This window comes from Mastomys coucha, unplaced genomic scaffold, assembly GCF_008632895.1.
Source record: "Mastomys coucha isolate ucsf_1 unplaced genomic scaffold, UCSF_Mcou_1 pScaffold8, whole genome shotgun sequence".
Classification (NCBI taxonomy): domain Eukaryota; kingdom Metazoa; phylum Chordata; class Mammalia; order Rodentia; family Muridae; genus Mastomys; species Mastomys coucha.
Window position 1 is genome coordinate 54,064,718 of NW_022196914.1, and position 23,582 is coordinate 54,088,299.

At 44.0% G+C, this 23,582-nt stretch overlaps 1 protein-coding gene across 1 annotated transcript in view; it reads right to left on the minus strand.

Moving 5' to 3' along the window:
* Nucleotides 1–7,439, minus strand: part of Bhmt (betaine--homocysteine S-methyltransferase) — a 21,391-nt gene extending 13,952 nt beyond the window's left edge. Inside the window, exons 1-2 of the mRNA XM_031360331.1 lie at nucleotides 6,940–7,439; nucleotides 2,816–2,948 (exon numbers count right to left, since the gene is read on the minus strand). Of these exons, the coding sequence (XP_031216191.1) occupies nucleotides 2,816–2,948; nucleotides 6,940–6,972 (166 nt within the window). The 5' untranslated portion in view covers nucleotides 6,973–7,439. The remainder of the gene's footprint in view (nucleotides 1–2,815; nucleotides 2,949–6,939) is intronic.
* Between the last annotated feature and the right edge of the window lie 16,143 nt (nucleotides 7,440–23,582).

Here is a 23,582-nt window from a genome sequence, read left to right on the forward strand (position 1 = left end):
ATATATATATATATATATATGTGTGTGTGTGTGTGTGTATGTGTGTGTGTGTGTGTGTGTGTGTGTGTATGTATATACACACATATATAAAATTCTTTTTTTAAAAAGGTAAAATGAGCTTTGGTGTTGTGGGTTCTGTGATTCCATCAGGAGGCTCGGCAGAAGGATCCTGCATTTCAGGCCAGCCTAGGCTCCATCTCAAAACTAAACAAATAAATAAAACTTAATCCTGGGCTGAAGAAGTGACTTGCTGCTAAAGCACAAGCCTAGCTTGTGTGAGGGCCTGAGTTCAATCCCTAGTATAGAGTATCAATGCATTTGATTAAGGGGGTGGCTTTAGGGCCTAGCAGGAGTGTTGTGTAACTTGCAGCGCACGCACAGTAATAGAAGCCTCCTCCTGCAGTCCTCAGGGTTCTAGAAGCCATGCCCACAGTTGATCCCATGTGGTTTACATGGGATCATAGGCGGGGGGAGGCAGCTAACAGCATCCATTCCTTTTTCAGTCTCCCTCCAGCACTGAAAATTCAGGTCTTGTTCTGCTCACAAGAAACGTTTCCGATCAAGTCCAGCTTGCAGGAGAGCTCTTCAGGGCCTCTGTCAATTCTAGCTACTGCTCAGTCAATTTTATAAATATCACCTGTAGACACATGGTTTTATGTGTATAAAATATACACACAACCAATCACCCCTCCATTCGGAGCATGAGCATTTTGTTCTTTTCTTTTTGCACAGTGGGAAGGATTGAACCCAGGCCCTGGGGTATGTCAGGCAAGTATACTTAGCTACATTCCCCAGCCCTCAGTGTCAATGTTTTAATTTTTTTTTTTAAACCTTCTCCCAAAAGGCAAACAGCCGCCATCCTGTAAGAATGGTCCAGGAAAGATGTGTTACAGATCTGTCTTTTCTGACTCACTCGGAGTTGACTGAGCCTGAGAGACGGGGGCTGGCAGAGTCAGATACCATATGGGATTTCAGTCTGTGGCAGAAAAGATGAGACCAAATGGTTCAGTGTCATGGAGTTTCCACTCACTCTTGAAAAGCGGGCACCTCCCAGAAGAGTAAGCCAGAGCACATGCTTGATGCCCCAAACCAACTCAAAGCAACGTAACAATAATGACAACGATAAGAAGACTGAGCATTCCTATGCCAGCAATGAGTGCCCACCCTCCCTCACTGATGGCTTCTGACAGGCTTTCAAGGTGACACAGTTAAAATGTTCACCTGTGGTGAACTGTGGTGGCTGCCTCTGAAAGGGAGAACATTAATAGGGACAGTTTCTCAGATGAATGTGTGTGGTTTGGGGCCATGTTATATCTACTGTTGGGTACCATCAACAGACTAGAGGGAGCTATTGAGAGACTAAGGGTAAATTATCCCCATTTAAGGCAGAGTGTGGAAGCCAGAACCTCCAGGAAGGCTTGGGGTGAGGCATGTCTCCTACATCTAGAGAGCAGAAAGAACTGAGGCTTTGGCCCTGGACAAAATTACATAGAAGCCAAGCTCCCAAAGGCCTGATTATCAACCAGACAGGCCTGCTATGCTGAAGTCAGGGCATTGATTAGAAAGAAATGGGACCTCAAGACAGGGGTGAAACATATGAGTAGATTCACCCAAGAACTCTGAGAACCCAGATGCCACCCAGAATGCTCTGGGCTGAAGAAGCCGTCCATTCCTCTGCTATGTATGTATGTGCATGCATGCGTGCATACACGAGTGTGAGTGTGCATCCTCCAGAGGTTGATACTGAGTGTATTTTTCATTTGCCTTCTACCTTGTTTTTTTTTGAGACAGGGTATCTCATTGAACCTGAAGTTCACTGATCTGCTAGACAGGCTAGACAGCAAGTCCCATCCCAGGGATCCTCCCATCTCTGCCTCTCCACTGTTTGAATTATAGGCATCCAACTTTTGAATGTGGGCTGTGTGTGCTGGGGGATGGAATTCAGGTCCTCCTGCTTGAGGAGAAAGCACTTTACCAACAGAGACATTTCTCCAGTCCCAGATCCTCCCTTGTGAAGAGGAATGCTTCCCTCTTGCTTGAGAATCTGCAAAGACCTCTACTTGGAAAGTGGTGCTTGCTCCATCCTGGTCACCATTGTTGAGTGTTTTGGGAATAAGGCACATAGGATTTGTATAGAGCAGGTAGATTCCTGACTGCAAATAGGCCTGAGCTACAGCAGGGTGAACTGGACTAGTTGCCAAATATACAGTGGAAGAAGGATAGAATGTGGTACCAAAATCCTAGTGTGTGAGAGAAGGACCAACACACGGAGGACAATTATTGGAGACTAAGCTGGTTAGAACAGAGGATGGAAAGTTCGGATGCGATAGAGGAGTGGAAGAATTGCAGAGAGGGATCAGAGAGACAGGAGGAGAGTGTCAAAGGGACTTGCTGTCTGCACAATGTAGGAGGACATCTCTTGGTAATGGTAAATTCTAGGGCAGGTGGCTGAGGTACAGCAAAGGGAAAGTTCCCTGGGGAGATTTAGGCATTAGCAAACTGCTGAGTGGATGGTCTGTATGAATTCTGAAGACACATAGACTGGTGAGGGGGAGAGTGGCAGAGAAAAATACAGTGATCCGAGTTCTAGACTCATCCAAAGTGAAGGGCAGAAGCCAGGTGGTGGGTCACTGATAGAAGCAGAGAGAGCCATTGTGCTTCAATGCACATGAGTGTGCACTGATAATTGGCAGTGTCCAGGGTCAACATCAGGGATGGAAAACATTGCAGTCATGCACCTGTCTCATGAGGTTTGCTCTTGCAGTTCATTTAACATATTACACATCATCATAGTTTAGATGTAGCATGCACCAACCTGCCTCGGGGTGCTCCACAGCAGCTTCTGGGGTCCAGGGTCCAGCCTTTACATAGCCCCTCTTTTCCAGTGCAAAGACAAATCCTCCATCTCCAATCACAACTTCTCCAGCATTTAAGCGTTCTAAGATCCCCTGAATTTACAGACGAGGGAGAGAAAGGAGTTTCAAAGTCAAGTTCTATTTTTAATGATTTTGCAAGTATATTCTTGAGAAGTATAATTTTTTTAGCACCCTTGGTGTGAGTAAAAGTTTCCACCTCCTGTGAGGCCGATTGGCTGATCAGAGCTTCAGTGATCTGGAGAGCTTGAAATGTTGCAAACCCAGAGCCAATCTTGGGATGTGTTTGAACCCCAATGGCATATAATCTTCCTCTGTACATCTTTGTGACCATTAGGTTAAATCCTCTGGAATGTTCCAACAGACCCCTAGTTTCCAACCAATTACAGGGCTATGAATGCAGTCTGATGGTACCATCAAACTGTTATGACATAGGAATATGAAATTTGGAGTGACTGGAATTTGGTTCCTGAGCCCTAATCAGTCTGAGTGACTCCTGAATAAACTGCCTCATCCCTTTGAAGTGATGTGTTTTTGCATCAACATCAGAAAAGTACATATGTATTTTAAACATTAGCTTATGGTAGAATGCTCAGCTACTAGAAATTGGTCTAAACAAGTGAATGTGCTGGGTGTGTGTGTATGTACAGAGCCTGGATGTCTTTCAATATACAGGGTAAATTATTGTCTGGTAGAGCCGAGCATGCTTGAGGCTCTGGGTTACAACCCAAGCAGAATAAAGAAAGAGTATATATTTTTCCATGTGTATAATGCAATAATTTAGCTCACATATACAGTGAATAATGAGCAGATTATGGCAATTAGGATTTCAAATTCCTTAATTGTTTATCATTTGGGGGGTGGGACCCTCATATTCTTTTCCTCAGATTCTTATAAAATGCATAGTATTATTGTCACCGTAGCCACTCAGATAAACCCCATCCTTTTCCTCTTTTAGAAGTGCTGGAAATTTAACCCAGGATCTTTTGCACTCTAGGCCAGCACTCTTCCTCCGAAATCTATCATGGGTGGCACATATTCTTGAAGGGCGATGGCTGGTATTCTTACTTTGTCAATGACCTAGAGTGAGATTTAACACGGTCGGAGTCTGGGCTAGCATAGACTGCTCTATGGTATTTTGAAGACTAAGAAGCCATGAGACACCTGGTTCAGATAGAACAGAGGTGGCCAAATCACTTATGGGCTTCCGTTCCTGGCACTCTTGGCCACGGCAGATCTGTCATGCACCCAGGAGTCTGTAAGAATGTACACCCTGTACCCCGTGCCAACATCAGGGAAGAGGCAGGCATAGCATTCAGAAGATGATTTCCAGGCCACTCTCCATAGCTACTCCATTTTAGTTCTGTGGAGCAATTGCCACTGTGCTCAGGTGCGAGAGATGAATTTTGAATTTTGAATTGGAAAGGGGTTTTTATAGAAAGTAATTTACTAGTACAACTGTTTTTGCAGTTCCTAAGAATCATGAACTTTAAATTAAACATACCCGATTTTCAAGTTCTCTCTCTGATTTTAGAAATGGGAAATTAAAGCCCAGAGTCTCTACATAATTTATCCAAGGTCCTAATGACTCTCTCATCCTTGAGTGGCTTTTAGATTTGATTTCAAGTAGAGGTGGGAGAGGATGAGACGGCTCTGAAACAGAGAGTGAATAATTCTGGGGTACATCGGAATGTGCATGCTTGTGACACCCCATTTCCTAGCCAAACTGCTGGAACTTTAGAGACTTGAAGCAAACACAGGCCACATAAACAACATGAGGGACCACAGGCTTTTATAGTAAAATTCCTCTATCTCAGTAGAGCCTCCTTCATTTTAATTCTCCTCCTCCACAGCCCCACCCCACACCGTTATGATTGCAAGTGCTCAGAGAGAACCCATTGACATCTTCACTGTGGAACTGGAAATCACATGAGGATGTATGCTCTCTACTGCCAAGCCTGGAAGTCTGTGACTTAATAAACAACTATAAAGATACAGAATTGCTCATGTGGATTTTGAAATCCAAATATATATTATGACCACACTGTGTCTAAATACATTTTAAATTAAACATATATATATTAACAAATATATGCACGTGATAGTAGTATATAGCTATATATCATATTAATATGAATATATATCACAATGGTCCCATAAATAAGCTATGACTCACTTCCAGTGGAAATAACTGGTGACATAGTGGCAGTTATCATATCTCATTGGACATGATTTCAAGTTTTCATGCACAACATTTTAGCACACAGCATAGCCAGGAATCTGATCTTTGGAAATAGGGGTGATGACCTTATCATGCCAATCATGTGGAGTGATTATGTCAGCATACACTTAGATTCTACTAGTGTTCAATTCCCTAAACCTCAGATTTTTGTTTGTTTGTTTCTAAATTAAACAGTGGGATGTGCTATGAAAAGCTTAGGGTGTATGAAAATTATTAAAAGAATCTATGTAACATCAGCTTATTATTTTAAAGCGTCTATCTGCCTGGACAACTAGCAGAAAGGGTATCAAAATGTTGCGGACACTGTTCTTTGTACTTTATCCTGGCTTTTTTTTTTTTTTGCAATGAATAAGTCCTTGTCATATCTTTTAAATGCAAATTGTAGCCCTCGTTTTAACATTTACATGGAAACAGAGGTATTGGGGAAGTGCCCTTATGCCACCCAGTCCTTGATAATTCTCTAAAGATCCACCCACCTTGCCCCTCCCCCCAAGGTACTGTGTTTTCAGACTTTGTAGCACTGTGTGGCCTAGGCTGGTCTCGACCTCCAATCCTCTTGCCCTTCTCTTGAGTGCTGGGATTTCATCCATGCCCCATCAGACCCTGCTAGAGAGGCTGGTGAGGTTTGTAAGCTTGACTTTGGGAAGTGGATTAGAATCCATAGTTTTACAAATGGGACCAAACAGGGGTGTGTGTGTATGTGTGTATACAAAGATGAGCCATCTTTGCAGTCTGCAAGAGATATCATTTAGTAAATCTATGTCTTGGCAGTAATTCAAAACTTGAATCGCATACCCTTCTCACACACCCACATGTAGTCTACCTCTGGGGCGGGAGGGGGGCCATGGTGTTTAAATTTTAACAGGATTAGCTTTCTTCCTCCCGTGGATGCCTTTTTGAATGGATGTTTGTCCGTTTACAAACTGGGCACACCCAGGTGGTTTCCCAACAGGGGAGTACTGAAGCTTATAGTCAGCCTGGCTCCATCTGTTTCCCAGCCACCTCCTGGAGTCTGGTGTGGCTGGGCTTGATATCAGAGCCAAGTACATTACCTCCTCCCAGTCCATTCCTCCATTCTCTAACACAGAAGAAGGTGAGATTTGGACTGAGCTCCTGGTTCCAGCAGGCGCTTTGTTCTTTAGAATCCCGTGAACAGCCCTTCCTCCTGCCGTGTCTTACAATCATTCTATGTATTCGTTTCTGAACCTGCGTTTTGGGGGCGTGAGGCTTTTTTCTGTGGTTGTTGGAACTGCAGATAAAACCTACATCACACCCCTCCCTAACAGTCCTGTCCTCCTGGTGGCAGCTGGCAGAGTGTTGGGTGAGCCAAGAACGGTAAGGCAGTCAGGCGGGCTCTGCCTGACCCTCCTACCCTCCTGCACCCGGCAAGCCACCAGCCGGAGCCACCTCCCACTGGGGGAAATTGCACCCCTCGGTCCATGAGCAGGTTCTCTGGGATATTTCTCTGGTCTTTAGAGTGCTGCACTCAGGAAGGATTGAGTCTGATGGGCTGAAGGGGGCACCCTGACATCCGAAGTGGCTGCGGGGTGCCTTGTATCCCGAAAGCAATCACCCCACAGATTCAGGGTACAACATAGTCCAAAGTGAAGCCAGGAGTGCAGAAGGTCCAGAGGCCATCTAAAAAGCACTATGTAGAAGTCCCAGGTCAGACGAAAGTTCTGAGTGTCCCTTCTGACCTAAAACTGCTAACTAGAAGGATGTTGGGCCACAGCCAGGCTCCAAAAATCCCTCTGCGCTTGCTGACATTGGGGGTACCCAGCTGATGGTGTATTGAGAGCACCCTCGGGCTCCCTGCACACTCACCTTCTTGGCCTTTTTGCCGGCAACCGGTGCCATTTTTCCGGTGTAGTGAGTGGCGCCGAACACAGCCGCAACTGGAGGGGAGCTGGCTCCAGCAAAGTCTGTGCTGCAGGGTCACTGCTGGTCTCTTTATACAGCAGCTAGGAGTCCCAAGCCTTGGCTAAGTCCAACGCATTGCCTCAGGCAGGAAACACGCCCACCAGCCTTTGAATCAGGCCAGGGGCTAGCTGGGAAGCTGCCTGCAGGAGGAGATGTGGAGATTGGTCTCCCAGATGGGTGGAAACTCGAAGCAAGATAAGAAGAAAAAAAATACTGAGGTCGCTGCTTGCTCATCTGCACACTGATCTTTGGCCAGTAGCAGGCCTCCAACCTTGATCTGGGGTCATGTACCCATGACCCGCTTAAGTTGCCAGGCAAGGCCCCTAAGAATTCCACTCAGTGCCCAAATATTTGACAAAGGCGAAGATACGAGATCATTGCATGAGGATGTGATGCCCCGCAAGAACTTCTCACAGAGTGTAAATGGCATGACCTACACCTGGCACAAGTAATACAAACTTGGCCTTTGCAGAAGCGTTCGGTGCCAATCCTCAAGTAGTGGGTTTGTTCTCAGTGACCTTACAGGCAGGCTTCGTGGTTTCTGCAACCACGGCTTCTAGTAGGAATACTTCACCATCTAACAAGCACAGGGTCTAACAAAAACCGGCAAAGTGGAAAAGACCATACAGACCTTAAATCTCCGCATGGGAAACAAAAGCGAAGCAAACCTGAGAGGAACCGGATGCAGTCTTGAGTGCAGGGGAGAGAAGCTATCTGTTGATATAAAAAAGTTACGCATTTAACCTTTAGGTGATTTATGATAGTTCCCTAAAATATTTAAAAAAACAAAACAAAACTATAACATGATGATTTAAAACACTAGAAATATCACTTACAAAAACTGTCCAACATATTAATAAATACTTAAAGACAACAAAAGAGTGGGGGTTCAGAACCTTTTATTCAAATATTTTCCACGTGGAACAATGGTCTCAATTTCACACATGCAGAAGAAATTACAGTAGCAGATAATGCACTGGTAAAAGTTTAAAGTGATGTATGAATGATATACAATGAGAAAGCTTTTTTAAAAGTCAGATTCCCTCTGATAAATATGTAAAAACTTTAAAATGGGAAAAAAGAGAAAAGATATATTGACATTAATTCAAGTGACAGACAATATTTTACTGCCCTTCTCTGCCACCCCCATCCTACAACCTTATACACACTAGCAGGAGTCAGGAAGAATGAGGTACATTAATATACATTAATGCCATCTTTGTCAGGGTCCACATCTTCCACCACTAGAGACCGCAGTAGGTAATAGTTTAGTTAGTTAATGCCCTCTCTGGCTATAGTATAATAGCCAATGTTGGTGCAGTGCACTGCAGTCTCCAGGCACTAGAGGGCTTTATCCGGGTTTACACACTCATCCAGACCCTGCAGAACAGTGGGGATTTTAAACTAGTAACTTTGGGCTAGAAAGATAGCTCAGTGGTTAAGAGCACTGGCTGTTCTTCTAGAGGACTTGGGTTTAATACCCAGCACCCACATGGCAGCTCACAGTTTCAGGGGATCTGATACCCTCACATAGACATACATGCTGGCAAAATGGCAATGCACAACAAACAAACAAAACCTAGTAGCTTTAAATTGAAAACAAATCATGAAGTTTTAATAAATAATATAAACATACAGCAATTAAAAAAAAAAAGATTGTCCTAGCTGCTGTTGCAAATTCAAGTCCTTGCTCTGGAGACAACCATTAAAAAAAAAGACCTTGAATTATGTATATGTATATGTGCACACAAGTGCAGGTGACATGAAGAACTGGAGCTTTAGCATCTGGATGTAGACTGCTGAGAACCCAAGTCAGGTCCTCTGGAAAAGCAGGAGGTGCTCTTTCCTGCTGAGCCATCTCTCCCAGCCCAGGAAGTAACCACTCTGGTCAGTCCACTGTCTTTCTGGGAAAATGCTATGCCTACTTCAGAATGAGCATGTTTATTAAAATTCATATCTGAATGCTCACTGACTCCTACTTTCCCCGCGTGATTTATAGGCAGCTGTTGAAAGATTTTTATCTTTCCTCGGCCTCTTAATTTTTCTTCCATCCCTAAACTAGGTCTATGGAAACATCATCCACCTGTTGTTCCCATATTGGATACCAAACCCACAGTTTGCTGAGTGCTACTCTTCCCAGGCATCACATGTGTCTTCTCCAGATTGTTATTTATCTCCCCACAGGGCTGTGCAGTAGCTCCCCTACAGACATCCCGAGACAGGCAGATAGGAAGAGCTCTTAAAATCAGCAGATCCCCAGTTCCTTTGCCCTGATCCCAAAAAACTAAGTCTGCTGCAGCACGCTCTGTAATAAGCAAGCCTTGGGAGAATGCCTGTGTTCTTTGATCTCTGCCCCCACAACAACAAGACAGGGAGGTAATACGGCTGAAGTCCTTGCCTAGTGCAAAGTGCTCAGGGTTAAAAATAAATCCCAAGGGAGAAAGGAGGGTTAGATCTGGAAATTTAACTCCTGAGTTTCATAACCTCAAAAGAGAGATTATTGTTCTGCCTTTGATCTGCCCAGAACCTTAGAAGCATTTATTAAATCCCACTTGACAATCATGAAGCCCTGTAAGGCAGGATTTGAGACACTGTGCCTGGAGCTACAGGTAACAGGTACCTCCTCCTTTGTGTCCCCAACCAGGAAATAGCGATATGGAGAATCAATGTTAATGACCTTTTATCAATATGTAGATTCAAACTGTCAGGAGCCTTCTTCTCCTGTTCAGTTTGAAATGGAGTTGGGGCTGAAGTGTAGCTCAGTGGTATAGTGCCTGCCTTGCATGTATGAAGCTCTAGGTTTGACCTCAAGCACCTCTTAGAGAAAGAAACGAATGACTGAATAAATAAAGCAATTAAATGTGAAACTGACTTTCCTCAGATCTTTTTTTGTATAATTATTAAAACATGAGTCACTGAACTTTGTATTTGAAGATGCTTTGTATTTTAACACCGGGTTTAATAACATTTGATACCTGTGTAGAACTCTTTGCAAGCTGGTGACGTAGAAGTGTAGCCAATGTCCATGTTGCTTTTGGCAAAGGCAGTGTTTATTACAAAGGAAATTGTGATTCCTTTGTGTAGGGCAGTCACCCATTCCTGAGTGCTGCCTATACTCTGCCCAGTGTACTACATATGTCTATATGTCTGATTTGTATGCTCTTCAGCCTCTGCTGAAGGTGAGTGTGTGTGTGTGTGTGTGTGTGTGTATGTGTGTGTGTGTGCGCATGCATGCACACACATGCTTGTGCTTGTGGAGAGCAGAGGTCAATTTCTGCTTTAACTTCACAGTGCAGTCTTTCTCTGTCTCTCTCTTCCTGACCCGCCCTCCCACCTCCCACCCCCAGCACTCCTCTTTGCTCTGTTGTCCAGGCTAGTTCTGAACTACTGATCTCAAGCTTTCTGCCTTCGTCTATTTTCTGCTTCTTTTATTTTGGGGGTAGAGGGGCAGGTTGGGATGAAGTCTAAAGACCTCCTATGTTACAAGATTGGCACCTGAAGTTAACAGCCTGAATGTGTAGTTCCTCATTTGGAGACTTATAGCCCAAGGAAAAAAGCCCATGACTTGCCCTCAGCCCCATAGGGAAGTTTGAAACCAATTGTGTGTGTGTGTATGTATATGTGTGTGTGTGTGTGTGTGTGTGTGTGTATGTTGACTGTTTATGTGTGAGTAGGTGTACATGCTGCACATGGGTGTGGATGCCAGAGGTCAGCCTCGTGTGCCATTTCACACACATGTATAGACACACACACCAGTCTCTCATTTCTATTTCCTAATCCACTGCATCTGAAGAGGACCTGGGAGGGGTTTTAAGAGACAGCTAATAAGAGTTGTGCCTAGGTAAAGAATCTGGGATAGACTGATTTGTAACCTGAGTCACCTTTAAGATTATTGCTAGGAATACAGCCCTCTGTAGAGTTATGAAAGTAGTAATACATTCTCGAGAACCAATATTGTCATTGGCCACTGTCTGCTGAACCTCAAAACTACAGGAAGGTTGACTGGGCACGAAAGCACACACCTATTGCAGGAGCTTTCAGGGGTCTCACTCGGGGTTCAATGATAAAGACATGGAGACATCTATATAATATAAAGCTCTTAGTCTGTTTTCTGGGGCAGTCCCTTAGCTACTCATCTCCTGCTTCTATCCCTGTCTCCTTTCTGCCTCCCCGACCCCCAGCTCCAGCCACCTGCTCTTTATCAAAAGCCACACTCTATTCTCATACACAAAAGCTTAGTGGGAGAGATTCCTCTTAGTCTTTCTGAGTCAGCAGCAGGACTAGGCCCAGTCCATATGGTAGTGTTGCCCTTTGGCCAGATTGAGGGCTGTGTGACCTTCCGTGACCTTCGATATGATAATCTCAGAGAATCCTCTTTGGGGGCAGCAGTCTGGCCTTGAATTCACAGAGAACCTGCCTGCCTCTGCCTTTTGAGTGTTGGGATTAAAGGCATGCACCACTACTGCCTGGCCACCATAAACATTCTTATACATGTCTTTGAGGGAATATTTATACCAGTGGAACTGCTCTTGGGGCTGGGTTTGGGCTCTCTCTCTCTCATCTCTGTTTGTACCAACTTAAGGAAGCTTCCAGATGTAGATGAGAGAAGAAACTGGTTTACCCACTAAATAAGATAATTATTGTACAGAACCCAGGGTGTGGGATTTCTAATACATTTATTTTGTGATTATTTTCCATTTGTTGATTATCAATATATCACAGCACCATTCTCTAGCTATAAGCAAATAATAACTGTTAGATGAAAATACAACCCACACCTGGATGTCAATGATACTTGCTGAATGATTCAAATGTAATTTGGCAGGACGTGCCTAGCATAGAAATGGTCTCTCACTCAGCTTAAGGGCATCTATTCCATGCCTGGCCACTTCTTCTTTCCTCTTTCTTCTTTGAGGACATCCTTTCCTCTTCCCCTTGCCCTCCCCACCCCCTTTGCCCCAACCCTGATCATTATGGTCTGGAAAAGCTCCCGAGAAGTTAAATATCCATCTAGAAGGCTTTACTTCCTTCTGATATAATATGAAGACTCTAGTCTTGCATTCTGTGTTGAGTTTCCCATGCCTGCCTTTATACCTCAGGACATGACAGAAAGCTAGAGGTGCCACTTTGCTTTTTAAATGTCACCAAAGCTGGATTATAATAGGAGCCGTGTGCTCACACCAGACTCTACAAAGTTAGGAGGGAAGCCAAAACTGTACTGCTCTGAACTTCTTCCAAGTGGGACCGACATCTTGTCTGGCTTTCTCGTGGTCCCCTAGGATGTGCTGACCCATCTGCTCTGTCTTACTTCACCCCAGAGTAGGAGGTCTGTGTGTAGGTTAGGAATCCAGTCATCTTCTGTTGTGGTCTGAATGCTTGTGTTGTCCACCAACCCCATCTTACAGTTGGAAATCTTGGCCGCCAGGGTGGGGCCAAGGTGGGGTTTAGGGAGGAGGCTGGGCCCCGACATTGGGACCCTAGTGACTGAGACTGATAACTGCCACTATCTGGGCCTGCTCTGCGTGTCTCTCAAAGGTCTGTTGTGATCACTGTTTTGGTCCTGGGGAGCACTGCTGAGAGGCAGTGTGCCTCTTTAGGTCATGAGCTCATGGTGGGATTGTATGTAGGAGGCCAGGCTTCCAGTTTGGTCCTGTGAGCTTTTCTACACAATCAGAAAAAAAGAGGCAGAATTTTACATTATGGTCTCTGTGGTACTGGTTTTATTTTACTCCTTTGTCAGGTCTGAGGGGATAGAGCATAGCAAGCCAAAGTAACCTTTCTAGGTAGATACTGAAGGAAGTAAGGCTTGAGCCCATTTGAGCCAAGCATCCTGCGTGATGGGCTGTGTTGGGGAGGCTTGGGGAAAAGGATTCTGGTAAAAACAATGGGTGGCTAGGCCTTCCAATACTGAGTAAATCTTTGAAAACCTTTTGAGCTTCTGTTTTCTCACATCAGTATTAATGGAATTGAATCAGCAAGAAGAGCCCCATTGGGCTTTTAAATGCTATATATCTATTTTGGTATTTAATCTGAAAGAAAATCTAGAAAAACAAATTGAGCAAGTCCAATAACTGAATGTAAATACTCTTTTAAATCAGATCCTATAGTCTGTAACATGTCTGAGAAATTTAATGGATTTTTCTCCCTTTTTTTTTAATTGTAGCCATTGGCCTAAAAACAAAGAGCATGATACTTTCTAAGTTGTAGCAAGAATAGAGAGACAAGGGAACATGATAGTCGGAGGTCAGCAGAAACCTTTGTATATAGGTGGGTGCAGTGGCAGGTGCTTGGAATGGAGGAGGGGGCTTAAAACACAGAGAACACAGCCAAGAGAACACTGCTTCTACTCCAGTCTGTGCAGGATTGAGAGGCGTCTTCTGCTGTTTTTGAAGACAGTGCCAAGTGCAGGAGGCCTAGGAAGAGTGCTACAGTTAATCACAATTGTCAACCAGTCAGGCTCTAGGATCACCTCTGAGAAAACACTCTGTGCACATCTATGAGGAAGTTGCTACATTGTGTTAATCAAGGTGGGAAAACCCATGCCAGGCACCCACCAGGGGCTCCCACTGAATAAGAAGGGAAAGGAAGCCAGGCAGTGGTGGCACACGCCTTTAATCCCAGCACTTGGGAGGCAGAAGCAGGTGGATTTCTGAGTTCGAGGCCAGCTTGGTCTACAGAGTGAGTTTCAGGACATCCAGGGCTACATGGAGAAACTCTTGTCTTGAAAAAAACAAACAAACAAACAAAAAAATGTAGCCATTAGCTCTAACTTGTATCTCAGCTTGTAACCTTAATTATATATTAAATATGATATATCTCATAAATGATTAGAGGCTAATATAATAATATCATAGAGGTATTTTTAGTTAATTGGAAAGAAAAACTTGAGACAGTTTCATCTCACCTGAAACCCAAACTGGCCTGGTCCTTGTGAGTTTCCTGACTCAGCTTCCAAAACGCTGAGACTACAGAAGTGTACCACCGTTTCTTGCTTGAACATCATTGGTGGGTGGGATGGGATTTAATGTATCCCAAACTAGCCTCAAAGTCCTTGTGTAGATGAATTTCTGATCCTCCGGCTTCTACCTCCTAAAAGCTAGGACTACTGGTATGTGTCACAGCTGGCTTTAGCCTGAATATCTGATTTCTGAATCTCCATGTGGTCATGATGTCTATCTGTCTGTCTGTCTGTCTATCAGATTTTTGTGTCTTGAGAGAGTTTTGGGAGTGCGACCTTCCTAAGGCCCCAAATACAGTTTCCCAGATTTCCTAACAACTGGGAAGTGTTGGGTCTTGGATTTAGGAACTAGAGGCACAAATTTAAGGCCAAGTGAGAAGCAAACCATGGAATGAAATGGAGTGGAGGAGCCTGGTCTGCTGGGAACTGAGGGGACACGGTCTGTGTAATGGACTCATGGCCTGCTGGGAGATGAGGGGTATACGGTCTGTGGGAGCTGAGGGGACATGGTCTGTGAGGTGGACTCATGGTTGGTGGGAGCTGGGGGGACATGGTCTGTGGGGTGGACTCATGGTTGGTGGGAGCTGGGGGGACATGGTCTGTGAGGTGGACTCAGGGTCTGCTGGGAGCTGAGGGGGACATGGTCTGTGGGGTGGACTCAGGGTCTGCTGGGAGCTGAGGGGACATGGTCTGTGGGGTGGACTCATGGTTGGTGGGAGCTGAGGGGACATGGTCTGTGGGGACATACTCTATGGGAACAGCACCCAGCATCAGCAGCTATACGCTTCCAAATGAACTTTAATGAATCCTTTTCTGGCTTAAACTAGTTGTAGTGAATTCTGTTGCTAGCAACAGAGGACATTGATGGATAGCTGTATTTCCCAAGTAGTCCTCTTTGCAACCAGGATCTTAATAAATCTTTCTAAGAAAAACAAAACAAAACAACAAACAAACCAAAAACGGTCATTTATTCATTCAAAAAATCGTATGCTCAGATCTGAAAATGATCTTGTACTTCATAAGGCACAGTGGGGTCTCTTAAGACAGTGGGGTCTCTAAAAGCCCAAATTGCTTTCAATCTGGACATTGGATCTGGGAAGATGTCCCAAGTAGTTGTGCCTATATAAATAAGAAGTGATCCTAGTTTACACCATGGACTCCTCTCTGTGGCCGTGGGGGTTGGTGCAGTTCTTATCCCTGAGGATGAGAGATGAGCAGCTTGCCAAAGCTAGGGCTCTTGTCCAAGGCACCTGGCGGGAGGTGGCAGAGGTCTGTTGGCTGCAGAGCACCCACTTGGAATCCTTAGCTCCCTTGTAGTAGACATTCCTAGTCACTTAAAGAACCTCATTTATGTTCTTCATGCTCTTCCCTCTGGGTATAAGGTGGATGCCAATGGTCACAGTGAAACCATCAAAGATGCCAGACTCCTCTCTTGCTCTTTTTAAAGACACAAAACTGAGTCCACAATTCAGATCACAGCTTTCCCTCCATTTCCATTGATGAGGTTTGACAGGGGCTGGAACTTTCAGAGAGACTGTTTGGGATGCTAAGCAACCCCTCCTACTAGCCCCTACCACACCCTTACCCCTATCACCCACCAACAACCATCACATACCTGCTTTAAAAAACAAACAAACAAACAAAAAACCTTCCATTGTAAAGCTCAGGGTTTGGCCTGGTAGCAATGCACAATACTCAGGGGTTGATCCTTAGAACTAAGAAGAAGGAAGAGGAGGAAGAGGAACAGGAGAAGGAAGAGGAAGGAAGAAGAAAGAAGAAGGAAGGAGAAGAGGAGGAAGAGGAGGAGAAGAAAAGGGAGGAGAAAAAAGTAAGGGAGGGAAGGTAGATGGAAAGAAGGAAGAAAGGAAAGAGGAAGGAAGTCTCTTTTTCCAGTGCTGGGGTGGGGCTATGACAGTGTGCGTGTGAGGGGTAGAGGCAGACATATCCTTGGGACTCATTGGTCAGCCATTTTGGCTTGTGAGGCCCTGTCTTCCAGTAGAGGAAGACATCAGACATTGATCTCTGCCTTATACATAGACATTTCCACACACCACAGGAACACATGCTTATACTACATGCAGGTGCATGCACACACACGCCCAGAACCAGCCAAAGTCCCCAACATACAGAATAGTCCCCACATTTTAAGCCATATTTTAAGTAGTAATGTTGCATTTTATAGGTGCCTGTGTGTGTGTTTTTTAATTGCTTATCTTGAGTCCCAATGGTTTCCTCTACTGCCATGCTTCCTTGTCTACTCTGTCCTGGGCCTTTTCCCCCTGGTCCATCCCACTTGTTTAGCCTGACACTCTCCACCCCATCAACTAGCAGATAAGGACACTGCCTGACTCCATTTTGAAGGCAGGAGCCATTGTGCTGTATTGTTCAAAGTGAGTTTCCAATCACTAGAAGAGCCGAGTTGCTGTTTTTAAGGCTGTTTCCTGGAGCCTGATCTACCCTAAACCATGACCTTTGAGAACGCCCTTACCCTTCCTTACCCCACCTCACCCTCCCTAGTCACCCTCTTTAATTCCATGACAAATGTAGTTTTGTTTTGTTTTTGAGATTTTTCTGTACTTCCTTTTATGGCCCCATTGACTCTCTTCTGTAAACCTGCTTTGCAAGCACTTGTGAATTTACTCCTTAAAAGGGGCCTGGACAGGACAGATGGCTCAGCGGTTAAGAGCACTGACTGCTCTTCCGAAGGTTCTGAATTCAATTCCCAACAACCACATGAAAGCTCACAAGCATCTGTACAGCTACAGTGTACTCACATACATAAAATAGATAAATAAATCTTTTTAAAAAGGGGGGGGGGCAAGAAATGGACTCAGGGCTGCTCTCTTTAACTTGACTTAGGAAGCAATTATTGGCCAGCTCTTGGGTGTACCCCATTAAGAACCAAGCTTGATTCCAATTTGGCTCATACTTTGTGTTAGTGGTCTTATTCTCATGCAGTGGGATCAACATAGTATCCTCAACTTCACTGTCACTGAACCACACAACATGGCATTGCTCTGCCACTTGTCACAAGCTCTTCTACCCATCTCTCTGCACTGGCCAGGTCTAAAATGCGTTGGCCAGGATTCTGTAGTCTGTTAGCTTTCCCTAACCTCCTTAATGAACTAGGAAAAGCCCAAGGTCAGGCAGATGTGTGTGTGTGTGTGTGTGTGTGTGTGTGTGTGTGTGTTCTTCCAAAACTCCTCTTTTTCCTTATTGATTAAACAAAGCTATGTGCCATCTTCAGGGCAGCTGACTGTACAGCCAAAAACGGGTTGCCTAACTTGGCTTGTGATTTTGTAGAAGGTGTCAGGTCACGGCTGTGACCATGGCAAAGCAGGAATTGTTTTTCCAGCTGACCTTCACCCCTAGCTGGCTTCCACCCCTGGCTTTCCTTTGGTTCTTCGATCTTTTCTCAGCCAACTATTTGCTGGTTTGCATTTGAGCTTCTCTTCACAGACAGGTTTATCAGAGGGCCATCTGCTTTTCTTGATAACTCTCTAGGACAGCAAATACCTACTGTGGAACTGGAAAGAGCTGGTTCAAACCAGATTTTCTCAGTTTCACTGATCATCAGTCGTGTGTGTGTGTGTGTGTGTGTGTGTGTGTGTGTGTGTGTGTGTGTGTGTGTGTGTGTGTGTGTGTGTGTTTGGGGCGTGGGAGGTGTTGTTAGCAATTATCTCCCTGTTGATTTCTTCTTACCAAATCAGAATATGTGGAAATCTTGCCTGAAAAAAGGCACTTTGTCAGCTAAAATACTTAAGGTAAATTATAAAGAATATTTTAACGTTTAGTATATGTCTTATTTTTTCTCCAAAAAGTTAAGAATATATTGCTGAATTGCTAGAATTAATTTTGACTCCTTATTCATGTTCTAATGCCCATAGTTGTTCCCACCGGACCTCTCCTAGGTCTGTCATTTCCCAAGCAGGTGCCTATCTGGGCCCACACAGTGTATCAGGTCATTATGGGGTTGTCTCTTGGGGATGTTCAACTCTCTCTTATGAGATGGCATAGGACCATCACATAACCTACAGATTTCTCCCCATAGCCCTCAAATCTCCTCTTGATTCTTCTAATAACACACACAGTGAACAGTGTGTAACTATTACACTGCACTGTCACTAATAGACTTGCTGCATACGTTAAGCACAGGTCCAATCCCTACTCCAGCCCTTGAGTATTTTCAGTCTGCAGCTGCTTGCATCCATGGTTATGAGACCTCACAGGTGTATGGGACTGACTCTTTATAGCTGAACGCTCCCATGACACTGGCATGTAAAAGAAACCAGGTGCTCTGAAAAGTAGGATTTACCTGATTGCTTCCTTTGGTGGTGTTTATCTTGTTTTGCCCCGATACTACCCTCTGAATGCTTCCCCCTTTACAACTCATATTGAGACAGCCTCCAACATTCAGAGGAAGGCTTTTGAGATGTGATCTGAAACGCAGGAGGCCATGAAGGTGGGCTCCTCAAATTAGCATTAGTGAAATTTAATAGAAGACAAATACCAACTAGCACACTATCTAGACATCCCATCTAATGTCCTCCACCATGCTGGGATACAGCAATATGCCCCCCATCATTCATGGACACCATGCTCTGGGACTTCCCAGCCCCTGGAACATTTATTCTCTAGAAATACCCAGTCATATCATAGTACTCAGTGATAGCAATAGAAAATGGACAAAAAGTTTTTTATGTCTGCTTAGCTGGCTTAGTTAGATTTCACCCTGGCATTCTTGGTTGCTATTTTATGGGTTGGGTTCTTGTACTCTCCTCACAACCAGAAATCTTTGCATACCCTGCCAAGCTGATTTAGTTCCTGGAAAAGGTAATGCCTATGCGCATAAGCAAAGTCAGACTAAACAGGGTGTGGGTGAAGGGGAGTCCTTGTCTAGCATTAGACTTTCATCTAAGGGGAATGTTCTTTCCAGGAATGTTCTAAACTCACACATGGGTGTATAACGCATCTAGAAATGTTCTTCTATTTTACATCATGTTGATCTAACATACCCACCTCAATCTCTCTCTCTCTCTCTAGATATATATATCTAGAGAAATATATGTACATATATATATACATATATATATATATGTATATATATATATCTGCACATGTGTGTGCACATACATGGGTATGTGTGCACACAAGTGTGGTCAGAGGACTATTTGCCACAGTAGGTCCTTTCTCTCTAGGATATGGGTTTCAGGGAAAATCCAGGTCATCAGGCTTGGTGGCAACTGCCTACACCTGCTCAGCCATGTCTTCCACCTTAATGAATACTATTCAATGACTCTGCTTTACTCTATGTAAATGTTTGAGAATTCACTGACACATATGTTCTTGTTGGATGTGTAGGTGGTTTCCAGACATACACCTTTGAACACATATGAAAACATGGGTTACATCTTAGTCAGGAAATTCTTCATGCAAGGGTGTGATGGACAAACTCTTTTCCAAATAGTTTATGATATTTTACATTTCTACATAGAATGTGCAGGAGTGTTGGTCGGTCCCTGGCATCCTTATCAATGTACAGAACCATTAACTTCTTGGTCTTGCCAACACAGGTGGGAGAAAAGCCATCTTACTACTTTCTTATCTTTTCCTGTGCTTAGGGGATTGAGGCAATCCATTCTCTACTTTGTAAATTCAGCAAATTCTCTGTTAGTCTACTAAATACATGCAAGTATTCTTGTCAGGATGTAAGCACTTGGCTTTTCTATGTGCATATCTATACTACATGCATCTTCTTCATCACTTGTTGTCTTCATCACTGGCTCCAGAAGGACACAGAGTAAACCTTCTTCACACCTCCAATAGGGTATGTTTGAGGGAAAGATAATTTCATTTTCCATTGCTTTTGATGGTATGTCCATAGAAATAACACATCAAAAGTTGTTTGTTTGTTAAGAAAACTTTTAATGGCAGGGGGAGAACGGCTTATTTTTAAGAAAACCTTTAATTGTTCTGAGTGCAGGAGTTGCTCAGAGGCAGAGAGCCTGAGACATGGGAGAGGAAGTCGGTTCTGTTAGGGACTGTGTGCGACTCCTCAAGAAACTGCCTGTGTGTCAGACCAGTGGTTGCAGATCCAGTACCTGGCCTGACATGCAGTCTCTTCCCTGTGTGCTGTGCTTTCCTAAGCATCCGGGTGGCAGCATTCTATGCTGCCCTGAACACAGAGAAGAGACCATGACACTACCAGTGTTGATCTAAGGGCTTTGTCTGGGTCCCAGCTGGGTATTGCTGCACCTCCCTTGTAACATGTGCCTGAGTGGGAGAAAGGTTGGCCTAAAACACCTGAAGATTCATGGGAGAGTGCTTGCTGATGTCCACTGCACTTCCACAATTCCCTTTACCACTGCATAGAGTAGAGGGCATGTGCGTATGCACACATTTAAACATTTCTGAGTAACGTTTTTTTTCTTTTATGGCTTTTTTTTCTTCATGGAACTTTGGTTAAAACTTTGATCAACTTTAAATTGAGAGAGAGAGAGAGAGAGAGAGAGAGAGAGAGAGAGAGAGAGAGAGAGAGAGAGAGAGAGAGAGAGAGAGAGAGAGAGAGAGAGAGAGAGAGAGAGAGAGAGAGAGAGATGGAAAGAAAAAGAGAGAGAATGCATGTACCTGATAGATGATCAGTTGTCCCCATTTCTAACTAATTCAATTTCCCCTTTTTGATATGAAATTCTCCTCTATTGTGCATTGCTCTCTCCCACTGCTTTTAAACACAAGTAGCCTGTGTATTTTTTATTTAATTTTATTACTTTTAAATTATTTTTATTTTAAGCTTATGTATATTTTCTGTGCATGCATCACTTGCATGTTGTGGCTTAAAGAGGCCTGAAGAGGGCATCGGATCCCCTGGAAACGGAGTCAGGAATGGTTGTGAACCTCCATGTGGGTGCCAGGAATTGTACCTAAGATCCTCTGGAAGAGCAACGCGTGCTCTTTACTATGCTACTGAGCCATGTCCTCAGGCCCATGCCCCATGATTGTAATTACTCTGTTAAGCACAGTGATTGTTTGGCAATGCCACAACTGCCTTACCACCCTTCTTTTTCCAAGTTTGCCTTGATCTCTGCTGTTGTGTTCCATAGGAACGTGAGTCTGCATGCCTCTTTCTCTCAATGCTGGTGCTAATTTTCCCCGAGGTCCTAAGATAGTTGTTAGTCAGTTCAGAGCATCTCAACACCTTTCTTTATGGAAGCCTTGGTCAGCATCTCACAGCAGCATCTTCCTGATCTCCTTCAGTAGTTCTTATGTACCTTGTTTTAGTTTTATTTCTAGACAGTTATTATTTTACTAAAATGGGAAATGAATATTTTCCATTATACTTCCAAAAGAGTTGTCAAGTGTATATAAAAGAACAAGGGCTTTTGCATATAGAAACGTATTCCTCATGTTACTGGATTCTTACAGTCTACAGGAGTGTTTTGGATAATCTTTCTGTACAGCCATTTCTTCTGTCTGAACAATGCTTTCATCTTTGCTTTTCTGATATTTTAAATTATCTAAATGGGCTGTCTAGTACTTCTGGAACAAGGTGAATACGGTAGGAAGTACTATGATAAGTTTCAGGTTGTTTAGAGGGATAGTTTTCTTTCTTTCTTTTTTAAAATAGAGTTGAAATTCTTTCTCTTAATACGTTCTATTGTTATTTAAACTGTGATTCAATCAATGTATACAATTTTCAGTCTTTCCACATAGAAAATCAATTCTTTAAGAATGTTTGCAGTCAGGTGTGCTCACACACATCTGTAATCTCAGGACTCAGGAACTTGAAGCAGAAGAATCAGTAGTTCAAGGTTGGCCAGGACGACACCATCAGGCACTGTCTCAAAACATTTCTTTTTAATTTAATTTGTGCTGGGAGGTGTGGGTCAGCGGTAGAGTACCTGGTTAGCGCATGCAAAGTTTTGTTCAATCCCGAGCACCAAAAATACCCAGACTTTACTGGTGCGTTTGCTTATCTCTTGAGAGCCTTATCAAGTCCAGGGAAACCTACCTCTTAGGAAGTCCACTGACACCCTACACCCGAAGGGAGACCTGCGTGTTTAGCAACATGAGATGACTTTTGTCCTATCGATAATGTTCCAACTGCACATCATCAAACAAAACAGGCCAGACAGCCAGCTCATCTGATAGCTCGTCTTCTTGACCCAGTTTTCAGTGGCTCTGCCCTGTCTCGTTACAGGCGCACAAGGCCCAGACCAGTCTTCCTTGCCTCCCTCATCTTCCCCTGTTCCTTCTGACCATTTCTTTAAGCTTCATTTTCTTATTATTGTCCCTCTTCAGGCGGCAATCCTGGAAGGCTCCCATTCTGAGCAATACACTTCACTTACATGTCTGCAGCTGTCACACCTGCCAACCTGGAAAGCTGATGCATGGCCTCACACCTTCTTAAGGTCTAAACGAGCTAGTCTCTGCTCATTTGAATCTCAACTGACTTGTCTTTCTTTATAGGTTGATGGATCTAGATTTAAAAATGCATCTTTACCATCTACTGTATGCCGGCTATTTTTTAGACTTGTTACATTGTTTCCATACCTAAAGCTACAGAACTAAATGAAAAGGCTGTGCAGACCCCCAAAGGGACAGCCCTTCCCCAGTGTAGCCTTTCCACTCTCCCTTCTAATAGTGAGTACCATATGTTTCCCTCTTCACAGGACCTTAATCTACTCAGCAAGGCCACCCTGGTTGAACCTCATGCATTGACACAGGCAGAGGCTTTGATCCGTGGTGAGCTAACACAAGGACAAGGGGACTCCAATCCTGCTTGCACACACACTGCACAGTAAATGGACAGTGCATGTCTAGCATACTCAAGGCACTGTTTAAAGCTCCTTGTTATCCTATTTAATCCTGAAGAGGCAAGAAGAGAGCATAAGATCCCCTGGAACTAGATTAACAGGCAGTCATAATCCACCTTGAGGGTGCTGGGGATCAACTAAGGTCCTCTATCAAAGTAGAACGTGCTTTTAACTGCTGAGTCACCTCTCCAGGCCCTCTGAGGGTTATCTGAGGGTTATCTTTGAGTAGAAAGAGTTACTGAGTGGAAAGCACAGTAGCTTGGTTTGTGGATTTTCAAAGCCTAATGTTTGGACCAAGTGAAGGCTGTAGTGATCTGTCTTCTCATTACTACAAAGTTACTTTCTAAGAATGAGATGTGTCAGGGCTGGAGAGATGGCTCAGCAGTTAAAAGAACTGACTGCTCTTCCAGAGATCCTGAGTTCAATTCCCAGCAACCACATGGTGGCTCACAACCATCTATAATGGGATCTCATGCCCTCTTCTGGTGTGTCTGAAGACAGCTACAGTGTACTCATTAAAATAAATAAATAAATCTTTAAAAAAATATGAGATAAAAAGAAAGAAGTGATCCTTAGAGGCGATGAGGTACCAGGATGCTCTAGAGAAAGAGTCCCTGCTGGAGAGGCTCGCAAAGGTAGCAGGCATCCTATCTATGGCTTAGATTGGTCACCCTCAAGGACCCCAAGGCCTTGAATGATTATGGATAATTCACTCTCTAACTGCATCAGCTAGCATTCTGCCAGGTGGTAGCAGTGAATGAGTGATTAGCGTTATA